Source organism: Calliopsis andreniformis, chromosome 5 (genome assembly GCF_051401765.1).
Source record: "Calliopsis andreniformis isolate RMS-2024a chromosome 5, iyCalAndr_principal, whole genome shotgun sequence".
Classification (NCBI taxonomy): domain Eukaryota; kingdom Metazoa; phylum Arthropoda; class Insecta; order Hymenoptera; family Andrenidae; genus Calliopsis; species Calliopsis andreniformis.
In genome coordinates this window covers 4,478,090-4,490,859 of record NC_135066.1, presented here as the reverse complement: position 1 = coordinate 4,490,859, position 12,770 = coordinate 4,478,090, and the positions used below count along the sequence as shown (strand labels likewise).

The 12,770-nt window shown below is 48.2% G+C and overlaps 1 protein-coding gene across 2 annotated transcripts; it reads left to right on the top strand.

Moving 5' to 3' along the window:
- Nucleotides 1–2,811: 2,811 nt before the first annotated feature.
- Nucleotides 2,812–10,972, top strand: Dhit (regulator of G protein signaling double hit). Of its 2 annotated transcripts, none has more exons than XM_076377488.1 (4): nucleotides 2,812–2,947; nucleotides 6,393–6,709; nucleotides 9,257–9,662; nucleotides 10,787–10,972. In XM_076377488.1, the coding sequence occupies exons 1-4, from the start codon at nucleotides 2,939–2,941 to the stop codon at nucleotides 10,970–10,972; spliced, it is 918 nt and encodes a 305-aa protein (XP_076233603.1). In that variant the 5' UTR covers nucleotides 2,812–2,938. The 2 variants fall into 2 exon arrangements, with proteins under 2 accessions (XP_076233603.1, XP_076233602.1); XM_076377487.1 differs by having other exon boundaries at nucleotides 6,393–6,712.
- The last annotated feature ends 1,798 nt before the right edge of the window (nucleotides 10,973–12,770 follow it).

The following is a 12,770-nucleotide window of genomic DNA, read 5'->3' as shown; positions in this document are numbered from 1 at the left end:
TTCCACTAACGTTGAATTCATTCCGCGTTATCAGTTCTAACAGATGTGATCTAACTACAGGCAATAAAATCCACCAAAACTATCTACTGTCAATAGCAAATTCTAGATTAAGTTTTCGGCAAACTTTCCCCTAAAATACTCCCCCATGTAAGTAACAGATAATCATTCCTGTATCAGATGCTATCAAAATTTCCGAATTCTTGGAACTTAAGTACTTAAAGGGAATTAAATTTATTTCCCTGAATATTACCTATAATATCGCCAACATCAACCCTTAACTAGTATGGTGGACTACTTCATTTTTAATATTTCTTGTGTAAAACCTTCGTAAATTACTTATAGAAAATAATAACCTTTATTTCTGATGATAAAATAACACAAATTCTACTACACTATGTCATAATATTGACACCATACCAGTTAAGGGTTAACGCTTGAACAGCCTCGAAACATCGATTCATAAATGAAGTGCCATTAAGGCGGAATTGAAACCACCCTCAGGTGAAGCCGATTAAAGAGTGAAGAGTGCTGAAACCAACTCGAAATCATCGATACCGTGTCCCATCGTCTCATTGACACCGTCTGCCTCACCCTCTCCCTAGCATCGATAGAGAAGGCAAGAGAGCGAGACGGGAGCGTCCATCAGCGGGTCGTTCGCACGCAGGATCGGTGTTGTGAACCCATGGCCAGGCGCGGGTCGGCGCGGGTCGGCGCGGGGCGGCGCGGTGGCCCGGGCTGCGTCGGCGTCGGCGTTTTCACGGGCGGCGGTGGCGCGGCGGGTAGGTTCGCGTCGCGGCGCCTCGCGTCAGCGTCGCTGGGACCGTCGACGGAGGCAACAGTGGTGGCCAACGCATCGCGTGAGCGCGTGATCCGCCATATTGGCCGCGAGAACTCTCTCAAGCCAGAGGCTGCTCGCGAACCTTCCCTCGAGATCCCCTGTGCGGCGACAGGGGGTGAACGAGGGCGCACCAGCGTGCCGTGTTAAGCGACCGCGAGCGAAGGGCGACGGGGGTGGTGGAAGAGGGCAACAACGCCGCGAGACACGCCGAGATACGCCTCGAACGCTCTTCACGACCAGTGAAAGAGGGTGAACAGGAGAGAGGGGGAGAACAGAGAGAGAGGCAGAGGGTAGTGTACCGTTTATGGTGATTCGTGGCTCGAGTGTCCAGTGAAACAGCGAACATCGGTCTCTCGAAGCGACATTGCTCCAACCATTAGTCCGACCCTCGAAGAGCCTCGAGAAAAGTGAGGGGATTGTCAACAAGAGCACCGTGGATCCGAAGACCGCGTTCCCTAATAACCCGATCAGTGACATCGGCCGTGTCAACAACAGGCTACCACTGTCCTCGATCCAAGGGACGACTCTACCGCGAGAAGGGTCGCGTCCTGGCCCGCACGCGATCCTAGGGATCGATTATCCCTGAATTCTGTCACGAAACGTGGACCCCGTGGACGTCAGCTCGGCCAGCGTGCCAGCGCCGTGGGCTCGTCTCTCCCTCTGGTCTCCTGCCAATCAATAACCGGCGCACCGACTCGTTCACGCTCTCTGCCTCCCTCTCCCTGTCCCTCTCTCTCTCTTCCCTGGCCCGTCTCACCCAGCCGATCGTCGGATCGAAAGCATCGGGCGAGCGTGGAAAAAGAAGGTCGTGGAGATGCGTTGATCCAGAAGCGATGCTTCCCTGTTTTCCTCTTCCGTCCGCCTCGCTCCCCTTCGCTTCCGGCGCTCCTTGCCCGCCACCCTTTTAAAAGCCACGCCGGTGTCCCTCGAGAGCGACCGAGAGCCGTCAGCGTCGTTCGGCGACGGCAGTCGACATCGGTGGGAACGCGTCGCGACGACGACGGCGGCGGTAGCGGCGCTCTAGCTGGCCGCGCCAGCGCCCTGAAGCTTCGAAACAGCCACGGCAGCCTATTTATACACCGTCAACGTAGTCGGCCGACGTAGCGAGAACAGCGCCGTGTTCGGCCACCCACGCGAGCAACAGCCCGAAGGGAAGCGGCGCCGAGGCAGGAGCGGCCTGAGTCAGCCGCGACTCGCGTCCCTCGCGAAACACCTGGACGCCTAACCCGGACCGACGAGTGAACCAGCCCCCTGGAGACAGTGGCCCGTGATCGATCGTGTTCGTCTCTTCGTTCGTCGTTCCTCGATCGCCCCGGAAGTTCGCTGGCCGTGCACGGTCGATGGACGCGGGCAGGAGCGGGTCGTCCCGACGGGACAGGAGCACTGGAGCAGCGGGTGCGCTGCCTGCCCATAGGGGACGCCATTGAGGGACAGGGTCCGTCTTTCCCTCGACTCGTGTGATCGACCGTCGCGCATCCGCCACTCGCCTTCCCTTCTCTCTCTCTCTCTCTCTCTCACTCCCTCTTTCTCTCTGTGTGCCCTCTGTGTGCCTGTGCCCGTGTCCGTGTGCGTGTACCGCCCGTGCGTGTGGCCGAGGAGGCGATCTGCGCGGAGCCCGCGACTCTCTGCGTTTGTGGATGGGGTTGGGTCACGTCGTGCTGACGGAACGTCGAGTGTCGTTGGACGCTGGCTGGTGAGAGCGGGAAATGGCCTGTGTATGATGCTCGAGGAGGATCGTCCGGCTGGACCTCGCGATTCGAGCGATCGTCGGCCAACGACTACGAGGCTGGCCTAGCCGAGCGTTCTATTACGTGCGTAGTGCGTGGGCGCGCGCGTATGTGTCCGTCCGCGAGTGCGTGAAGAGTTCCGGCGCGGCGCGGCACACCGAGGGGCGCAGAGAGCTGCTGGGAGCATGCTGGCTTCGGGCGAGGCCCTGAGTGGCCTTAGTCCCGCTGGAGGGCCCGGTTAAGGGACCAGATCGAGAGGTGATCGACGGTGGCCAACGGTGACTTGCTTCGTGGCCCCGTCGCGGTCCTTCGACGCTGAGATCACGCAGGGAACGCGGGAAGCGAGCTGGACTCGCTTTCGGGCGCATGGAACATGATAGAGGTGAGCTGGATATCGATTCGCGTGCCACTGCCTGTCGATGGGCCGCGAGATGCGAGAGGATGCCAGTGGTCGCGCGTGCCTTCGACTCGATCCTTATTTTACGAGGACTGGTGCCTTTCGAGGGAGGATGGGTCGTCAGGGGTAGTTGGGTTCAGGGACACCTGGAAGCCTGGGTTTGGGGAGATCAGTTGGGCAGAGCCTGTTGATCCAACTGGAGATTTACATTCGGTCACGGATGACCGTTGTTGCCGCTGACACGCGCCGAGACTAGGAAACGCGATTCTCCGAGAGAGGATGGCTGACATGCGTGGTGTGGGGGTGTGTTGTTTGGAGGAAGCTCGAGAAGCCGCGGTAGCGGAGGATAAATTGCGATGAGAGGGCAGAGAGGCTACCCTTAATTTTTAACGAGCTTTCGCGCGTGGTAGCTTTAGAGCTTTAGGGGAAAATTTATCTGCTGCGGTATTGGAGATTCTTCTAAACTCCCTTGGGGTGTAGCTTATTTTTAGGGTTGGTCTGTAGAGAGAAGTCTTTGTGCATTTGAGTCTTAAAAATTTACATAGTAGCTGATGAGTCTTCAATTAAAGCGTTCCAAACCAATATGCAAAGCGTACCCAAACAAGTTTACTCAGAATTCCTCATGTTATACACGTGCTCCAATTGAGCAACACTTCTACGGATCGATTGTACTTACATACGTTGGCGTCGATAACGAGCCATCGTAGGACTTCAAGAAGCGTTCGAAATTAATGTCAAGTGAAGTGTACTAGGCGCATCAACAAGTGTCTTAGGTCGTTGCATAATTAGTGCAAGTATTACGTTCTCAAAAACACTCGAAGATAGTAATAATAATAAAACTAGGTATCTGGGTGAAGTTGTAGGGACAATACTTTTATAAAACAGGTATTTTTGGCGCCAAAATATTTTCATATTTTCCGGGGGAATGTAAACACTGTGCGAATGCACTTTTGGGCAACGTTCCAATCGATCCTCGGTGATTCAGTACCTCGAGAACCTCATTCGTGGTGTATCTATTGCGTTTCCTGTAAATATTATTTTATCAAATGTGATTTATATCTCCTATCTCCGTCTCTCTTAATAAACTTTTTCTTAATGGAGGCTTTTTACGTGTCTGTTCTTGAAGCAAAACAATTTTCTTTGAGGAGACTTGACGCTCGTGTAAAAATAGACGGAAGTACAAATATAATGTTGTTGTTGTCGAGGAAATGCAGGAGAATTTTTCCAAAAATACCCAGTTGTGAAACCAAGGATTCAATTCAACTTTATCTCTGTGTCGCGAAAATTAGGTATCTTTTTCTCTTACCAAAAAACCAATTATTAAACAATTTTACTCAGATTAGGTGAAATTACTCCCACATAAAATCGAAGGTAGATCTTCAGTATCCAGATCCAACAACCCAAAAATATCTACACAGCTACATGGAAATCAGTGTCCAAACTGCATTTTCCAGAATTCGCCACAACACAAATTTAATCAAGTCAGACCCTTCCTCATATCTGTTCACAAATCTTAAGAACAACAAACTCCTCAATGCATCATTGAAATTTATCTCCGTATCGACTCCATAACCCAGAATTTTTCCAATGAAGATGTACTTTTAAGAAGCCCAGTTCTTCCAAACATTCAATTTCCTGTTTCCCTAGCATTTCTTCGCATAGTCGTCCTCGCGACTGCGATTTTCAGCAGTGGCAATGAACCACTTGATCGAACACCGATTGACATAGCGATCTTCCATTTTGATACACGCACACGCACGTGGATCCTCGTGTGTTTGCCTGGCGTGTTTATCAATCGCTGCCCACAGCCCGTATTAGCGACTCTCGGGCATGGTCGTTATCGTGCGAGGCGGCTCGCGGGAGCAGATCATCGATGTACACCACAGCGTAAAAATAAAGCGGCCCCCGAGACAGAGGAGAGAGAGAAGTTGTGCATGCGCGGAGCTTTGCTCATCGTTGCCTCGATCCACGAGGCTCTGAGCACTTGCTGGACCGTGATGGACCAGCAATTACACGGTGAACGTGACAGACACAAATTTGTTGGAAGAATGTTTACGGGGTTTGGGACAGAGGCACTTTTTCTCCACTTTTTCTGGGTCTTCTCAATTGTTTTTTGGTACTTCTCATATGAATAGATATTGGAACACTTTTTCGAAGGATATTTGATGGAAGATTATGTGGAGGTCAGAAGGGGCTGATGGTGTTATTATTACTTAGGAAAGTTTCATTTAGAAATATAAGTTGCTCAGACCTGTTTATTGAAGTTTAGTTCAAAGAAGGATATGTAAGGTGGGGGCAAAGATTGCCTGGTAGACTTGGAGGAATGCTTGTTTTAATAGATAGTAGAAGTTCGTACATCGCAAGGTCAGGAGCGTTTGATTGTTTCTTGAAGCTTCTAGAAGATTTCTGAGTCATGAGTTTTCAGGAGAATAGGTTTCATGACACATGAACTTATGAAGACCTTCACTGTTCTCAGTACGACTTTCTCTTACTCATCCTTCTTTAATAGACTCATTCAGATTTTAGAAACGCACTAAAAAAAGCTCTTACTTTCATTGTGAAGACCTTCCTATTCACCTGTTGCAAATTACTCCTTCCAGCCCACAGTATTTTGATCGGGCTATAAAACTTGAAAGTTCAACGATCTTCCAAGAAGAAATAACCTTTCATTCGCTCACTGTTCCTTAGAGATTCAAGAACAGTAAATCACTTAAATGAATCGTGCATTCAGAGAGTGTTGTTTCCGCGTCAACTTTGGGAGCGCAAGAGGGGATCGATAGTCGCAGCTGAGCGCACCGACAATGCTGTCCAAACTAATTGGCTGCCTTTTGAGAGCTTATGTGACAATTACCGTACGGTCAGCTTGTTTCAATTAAAGCTTAACGACTTTATCGTGCGCTCGCCACGCGAATCTCTGATGTTTTTCAGTCGTTCAAATAAAGTGTTACTGTATCCAGATTGGATGAACAGGCTCGTGTATTGACTTTTATAAAAGCCACCCCTTGAAAAGTGGTACAAGTGTTTTTAGTAGATCATAGCTTTCCAAAATACATATAGTAGGACTTAGATTTTCTAATTTAATAATAGAACAAACATTGAAATACCCTATTAATATCTACCTTCTCTGTAGAAAATTTATGAGTTGGTTAATTTAAGCCTTAATTTAAGCTACTGTAATTAAAATTGGACATAAATCTACCACAAGCCTCTCAACCATTTTCTTCGTTACATACTCACATATCTCAGTCTCTTCATAGAGAAATAGTATCCTCCACGCCCCCTGGCCACAGCTTCCTCTTTTCACCCCCATCAAAAGGAACGCATTTGCGAGCCCAAACAAAGGTTAAGGTCGAAGGCGAAGCGTAGACCAGTGGCACGATTATTTTTAGCGAGGGTTGGTCGTCTGACCAGACGGAGATGACGTTTGCAGATGTCGAGCGGAATCGGTGCAACTGCAATGGGGATCGGCGTTAGTCACGGGACAGGGGGCGGCGAGGGTGTCGCCGGTGGTTGCCGTCTCCGCGCGCAGAGCCAAGCTCAGGGGTCTGGCAGCACGTCGCAGCACAGCAATCCGCAGCAGTCCTCGCAGCAGCAGCAACAGCAGCAGCAACAACAACAGCAACAGCAACAACAGCCGCCCCCGTCGCAGCAACAGCAGCAGCAACAGCAACGACAGGGCTCTGGGATGATGGGTCGATCGAAGAAGGACACCTGTTGCCTGTGTTGGTGCTGTTGTTGCAGTTGCTCGTGGTATTATCGCTCCTGTCTATTTCTGCTTTATCACCCTTCGTCGGGACGAGATTTGTGCGACCTGGAGGTGGGTCTGCTTCGAGATAGAGATGCGTAACATTTTTGAACTTCTTAAGGTGAGAAATATTGTTTCTGAGGAAGTAGTTTGGATGTAGAAAAATTCAGTTCCTTTTTTGATCCCTTGCATAATAAGGGTGCCAGATTAGATACACTATAATCTAGAAATTAAATAACAAACTAATTACCGAAAATGATATACACAAAATTAGAGAAAATATATATTCATATAATTGCATTAAAAGAAGAAAGATTACAGACGCTTTAGTACACAAAAGCACCCAACAAGTTGTGCCACAAAATTCGTCCCGACGAAGGCAGTCGCCTCTAACTCCGTCCCTCGGTCCGTGTTCAGAACGCAGAACTCCTCCCAATTAACAATAAATAATTCCGTTCCGTTCTGGATGTCGGAAGCTCTTCAAAGACAACGGGCGGAATGAAAAGTCAATACGGTGGAGAAATAATGGCCTGAAACGAATCTCCAGTGGAGACGTGCTCGACTTCGTCGATCGCGTTTCCACGTTCGCGAAAAGGGAAGTGGGAGGGATCGGGAGAGGGGGGAACGATCGATCCTCGAAACCGTCGCGCGATAACTCGTATATCCTGCCGCGTGACAATCCATTATCGCCGCGTTTCGTAATATAATCGTCGGCGGAACGATGTCAGTCCATTGTCTTTAAAACGGAGCTACGACCTATTTTACTGTCGAGCAGCCGTACCTACCGTTCACTCTTTCTCTGTTTCATGCCGCGCTGTAGGAAAAAATGGTAAGCAGGCCACGGGGGCTGTACTCGTTAAAGCTGCTTGTCTAAGAGAATCGTTCTCTCCTGTTTGAATGTCGCGCAATGTGGATTAGAAACGTCGGGGGTTGAAATAAGGATGAATAGGATTTATCTTCGAAGAAGTATTCAAAATTTGGCGCTAGAAAATTTCAGACCTTTGGTTTACATTGGAAGATGAGATTAAATTGAGGGGAGGATTAGAATCGTTATAATCTGATTCGTTTGGACAGGTAGTGAATATTTCAATTCTTGACTTTTTGAAATATACTTGCATTTATTAACTTGTATTTATTTTTTAAAGAACAGAAATGAGAGGGAAACTCAATTTTGTCCAATTTATACAGATTGTTTGTACAGATGTTCATCTCACAAAATATTCACAAGTACTTTCAATCATCCCCCTCGATAAACAAGCAACTCTAAGATACATATTTAAAAACCTTCTAAGTATACTCTTCACAGTAAACTTGAATACCGAAATGCATATGAAATTGCCATCAATAAATACGGCAACATTTCATTATCTCAATATTCATTAGGAAACCTTGACAAGACAAACATCCTTTAATTCAACAGAGCAGTTCCATATGCAACATCCTGAAACATTTTCAACTGAAGCACACTCCAGCCGAAAACCCATCTAGAAACCCCCACTTCCAGATTCAATAACCTAGCCAGACTCGAAAACTGTAGATACTATATCGATATCGCCTGCTCAAAGCATTCCCCACGCCAAAGATATTCATAGAACCATCCAGCATCCGAGAAGGCAATTTTTTCCAGACGAGGACCGTTCCCAGCGATAACTGCCCTCGGGTCGATAGATTACGCGGCTTGCTCACGTCACGAAAAAAGAAAACTCTCTGGCTGCGTAACACGTGTCCACCCCCAGTGGAAATCTGTCCCAGCTCTAAGGGGACGGTTTTCCACGCTGGCTCGCGGTTCTCCTTATCTGCTTATTTATCCACTCGCCTCGTTTTCCTCGTCCCAAGCGTTATCGGTCCAGGGCGACTGTTTGCAGAATGGCAGGAGAATGTTTTCTCTCTGAATACATAATGGCGAACGAAGAGAAGCCAGTTTTATTTTCCGTTTGTTCCGCGACCCAGCTCGGTTTATCGTCGAAGCATTGCGCTTTGTTACGACTTCCCCGCAACGATCGCGTGGAAAAGAGGACGTTCTTCCGTGTCTGCCTCGTCTCCACAGCTTTTGTAACTTGTATCGCCGCGTCGCGACGCGATAACGCCCGGAGTTACGACGGTGAATTTCCCTGATTGCGTTTTGATAAGATAAAGGCGGGAAAGTTGCTCGGCGAGGGGGTCGATAGGGATTCAGAGGGAAGGAACGTTGGCCAGAGCTTTCTTAACCCTTTATGCGGGAGTCTCTAAGATTGTGACATCCTCGTGGCGCCACTTTTCAGAATTCAATATTTCTATACTTGAAAACTTGAAAATGTTTAGGGACTAAAAGGAATTAAAATCCACGATTCTAACATTATCTTTAAATACATCTCCTTACTGAAACGCAATTTTCCCATCCCCATTAACACTACCAGTCAGTTTCATGCTATCTCTCAGCAACTCAACAACTCAACAAAAACCAAACAAGTATAAGAACAAAAATCCCAAAATCTATAATCAGTCAGTCTTCATTGTTTTCCAAAGCCAACGACAAAATAAAATAATGTTCGGTACGATCGGTTTGACAGTTTGGCGGCAGCCGGTGGTAACTCGGGCGGCGCAGGGGGTGCGGGCGACCAGGGGAAAAAGAAGGGGAACGCGGGCGTCGGCGGGGACCACGGTAGCGTTGGAGTCGGCGGCGACCACGCAGGTGGGGGTGCTGGGAATGGTCTCGATGGCCTCGATGGCCTCGAAGGCAACATGGAGTGCAGCCTGGAAGAGATCAGATCCTGGGGCTCGTCCTTCGAGAAGCTGATGAAGAGCCCCGCGGGCCGCAAGATCTTCAGGGAGTTCCTCGTGAGCGAGTACAGCGAGGAGAACATCGCATTCTGGCTGGCCTGCGAGCAGCTCAAGCGCGAGAGCAATCCTGAGAGGATCGAGGAGAAGGCGCGCTTCATCTACGAGGATTACATATCCATACTCTCGCCGAAGGAAGTGAGTACGAGCTCCTTGGCCCTGTGCCATAGTTTGAATTACCCTCAGGGTTCGTGCAGAATATCTAATTAAGAGCTATTGCATGGTGATTATTTGATTAGAGATAGTGGTGTGGCAATGGGATTACTGGAACGTTAATGAAGTGGGTGAATTAGTGGAGTAGGGGTTCAGAATCTTAGTCTGGAAATGTAGAAGATTGAATGGGAGAGTTTCAGCTTTTAGGTATGTTATATAAGGTGAGTCAGAATCGGTGGTGCAAATAGAAAGCCAATTTTATATGAAAGTATAGAACTATTATGTAACTTCTTTGTGCTAGAAGGAAATTAATTTTCTTAAAAATGTAACAAGCTATTCTGAAGCTTTACTTGTACCACTGGCTCTGGGACACTGTGTAGTGAAGTAGAATAATTCTGGTAATATATCAATTTGTGATGACGGGTCCAGTATTTGTATGGGGTTTAAAGATAGCTTGTCAAATTCAGTTGGCAAGATTTGAGTGTATTCTTGATCTAAATATAGAGAGCCTTCTCTTGAATCACACTAGTCTGTTTAAAAGCTATCTTAGATAACACCAACAGGTTTCTAATAATATCGCTTTAATGATACAATTCGGTAAGAAACTGTTGTCGTGTTCACGTTTCTGGAACACGTGTCCCTGAACGTCTTCTTTATCAATGAAGTGTCCAAAGTAGCCATCTGCTGTCTCCCCTCAGGGTGGCCAAACGTTCTCGTAATCTTATGTCTTCTACACTCAGGATACACGAAATCTAACATCCTGTGGAAACATTGCTAACACCTCTATCTCACTGCTATCATCGCTCAAACATCCACGCAGCTTCACCTCATATATCTCTCTACTAGTCCACTCAATCACAAGAAAATCTTAAAATATCTTCACAAAAACTCCTCCCCAAAAACAGGAGACTTTTCAGGGTCTTCACTCGCTATAGCTTCATAATTTCTTATCAACAATAAGCTTAAAAAATGCAGGAAATACATTTCCCAAATTTATTCATGTAAAAAATGAATTGAAAGACAGCTGCAAGATTATAGCGACTAAATACCTAAGCCTGTTATCTAAAATCCGTATTATCTCCCCCCTAAACTTGGACCATTGTTCCCAGGTGAGCCTGGACTCGCAAGTGCGCGAAATAGTGAATCGAAACATGGTGCAGCCGACCCCGCACACCTTCGACGAGGCTCAGCTGCAGATCTACACCCTGATGCACCGCGACTCGTACCCCCGTTTCATAAACAGCGAGATGTACCGACGGGTAGCCAGACTGGACAGCCGACCCTCGAGCCCGTAATCTAAGGGTGGCATCGGACCAACACCCTCCGTCTGTTCGGTTGGGCCCTCCGCGAGGGGCCGCGACGCTGTCAACGCTGGCCGATGACGGGATCCATCGGCGATCGACGATCGAGGGGGGGACCGTGGCGGGGTCCGAGACTACTCGATCTCTCCCCCCTAGAAATCTCGAAACGGGGTCGGGTGTCCCTGGGCGATGGTCAGGGGCATCTCGAAGCACTTCTCGCAAAGCGACTCGCTCTTCCGCGCGACGCCACATCGGGGCCACGTGCCACGCTCGCCGCGACGCGAACGTGCACGAAGTTGACTATGGACTGAACGAATGAATTGAAAAGTAGCGAGAAAACGAAACGAACGAGGAAGGTTGAAAAAGAGAAAAGCTGCGAAAAGAAGGGAATAAGAATAACGAAAACGAAGAAGCACGATACTGCGTATACGTCGCGTAGGTTGAACTGACTCTTCCTTCCAGGACTCTTTGGTACACACGTTCACATGACACGCACGATCGAGGATCGGAGCATACGCACGCGAGGGTCGATCGGTCGGGGATGACGTTCACCTTTCGAAGGAAGTTCCTAAGTTCAGCGTCCGAGAGTGTCTTGTGGCTGATCATCGCGATCGATGATCCATCTCTCTTTCTCCTTGCTCGGCACAGTGCTCCGCGTCTTCTCTCTGCCGCTCGATATTTATTTCTCTCTCTTTCTCTCTGCTTTGCTTTCGCTTACCCCACCTGCTTCTCTCCCTCTCTGTTGTTCGTTCTCTTCTACTGTATCCTCTCGATAGTCGCGTCTGGGTGGTCCTCGGGGTATCGATCGAAGCGTGCCAGACTCAGAATACGTCGAGGAATGATTCGATGGGAGTTACCGAGTTCGTGGACCGTTTTCGTTTCTTCTATCGACCATCCCCTTCGTTTCCCATTCGGAAAGTCCGCGTTCTGAATGAGGAGAACGTTCCCTCGAGTCTCCTCGACTTAGGTGGCGCTGCGCGCGGCAGAGGAAAGCGAAAGCTCCCTTCGATCGCGTTACCAGCGCAACAAGTAGCGAGCAGCACGACAAAAGCAATACCCATCGCTGGAAACGAGCTTCGTCGATCGAATCCGTGCACGAGATACGCGAGAAGACATCGAGAAAGCTTCTTACGCGGAGAGCCACTCTGCAAACGAGACTCTCGCGAACGATTTGACATTCCTCCCTCGACGTTCGCTCTCGATAAAATCGACTTTTCCTAAGGGAGAGATCGTCGAGGAGTGTTAAGAATATTGGTTTTTTTCTTTCGTGGGAGACTTTCATTTTGCTTGGTCTTATTTGTGATATCGCGGCGAAGCAGTTTCACCGCGATCGCGATTATTGTAACGGGACCATGAGAAGGGAGAAGCGATTTATTAGCTCACGGTTGAGGGCCTCTTTTGCAGAGTGGTTGATAATAACAAGAGGAACGGTGGTACGAAAGCTGAGAATTTCGTGTTCTTAATGCCCGTAGAATTGAATTCAGAATCTAAGGGGAAGATTTACTGTTGATAATTGTTACCATTTTTCACTGAAAGGGCAGAGTTGTATTTATATTCTGCCTTTCAGAAACTCTCGAGTACTTAATCGATGAATTCTAAATTGTGGGTGAGGAAAGGACGAAATTCTTTCGTATTATCGTTCTGGAACTGATCGAAATTAAAGGAGAGACTTCAGTTGTCTTCACGGAACAATTGATCGCTCAGTAAGAACAACTCGAATAAATCGTCCATCGCGAAGCACAATAATTTGTAAAATCTTTACAGCCTTGAATTGCTAATGACGCATGCCAAG

Coding starts and splice junctions, on each gene's coding strand:
- Dhit (XM_076377487.1), top strand. Junction 6,713..9,256: donor TGTTGTTGCAGTTGCTCGTG/GTATTATCGCTC, acceptor TCGGTTTGACAG/TTTGGCGGCAGCCGGTGGTA. Junction 9,663..10,786: donor CCATACTCTCGCCGAAGGAA/GTGAGTACGAGC, acceptor CATTGTTCCCAG/GTGAGCCTGGACTCGCAAGT.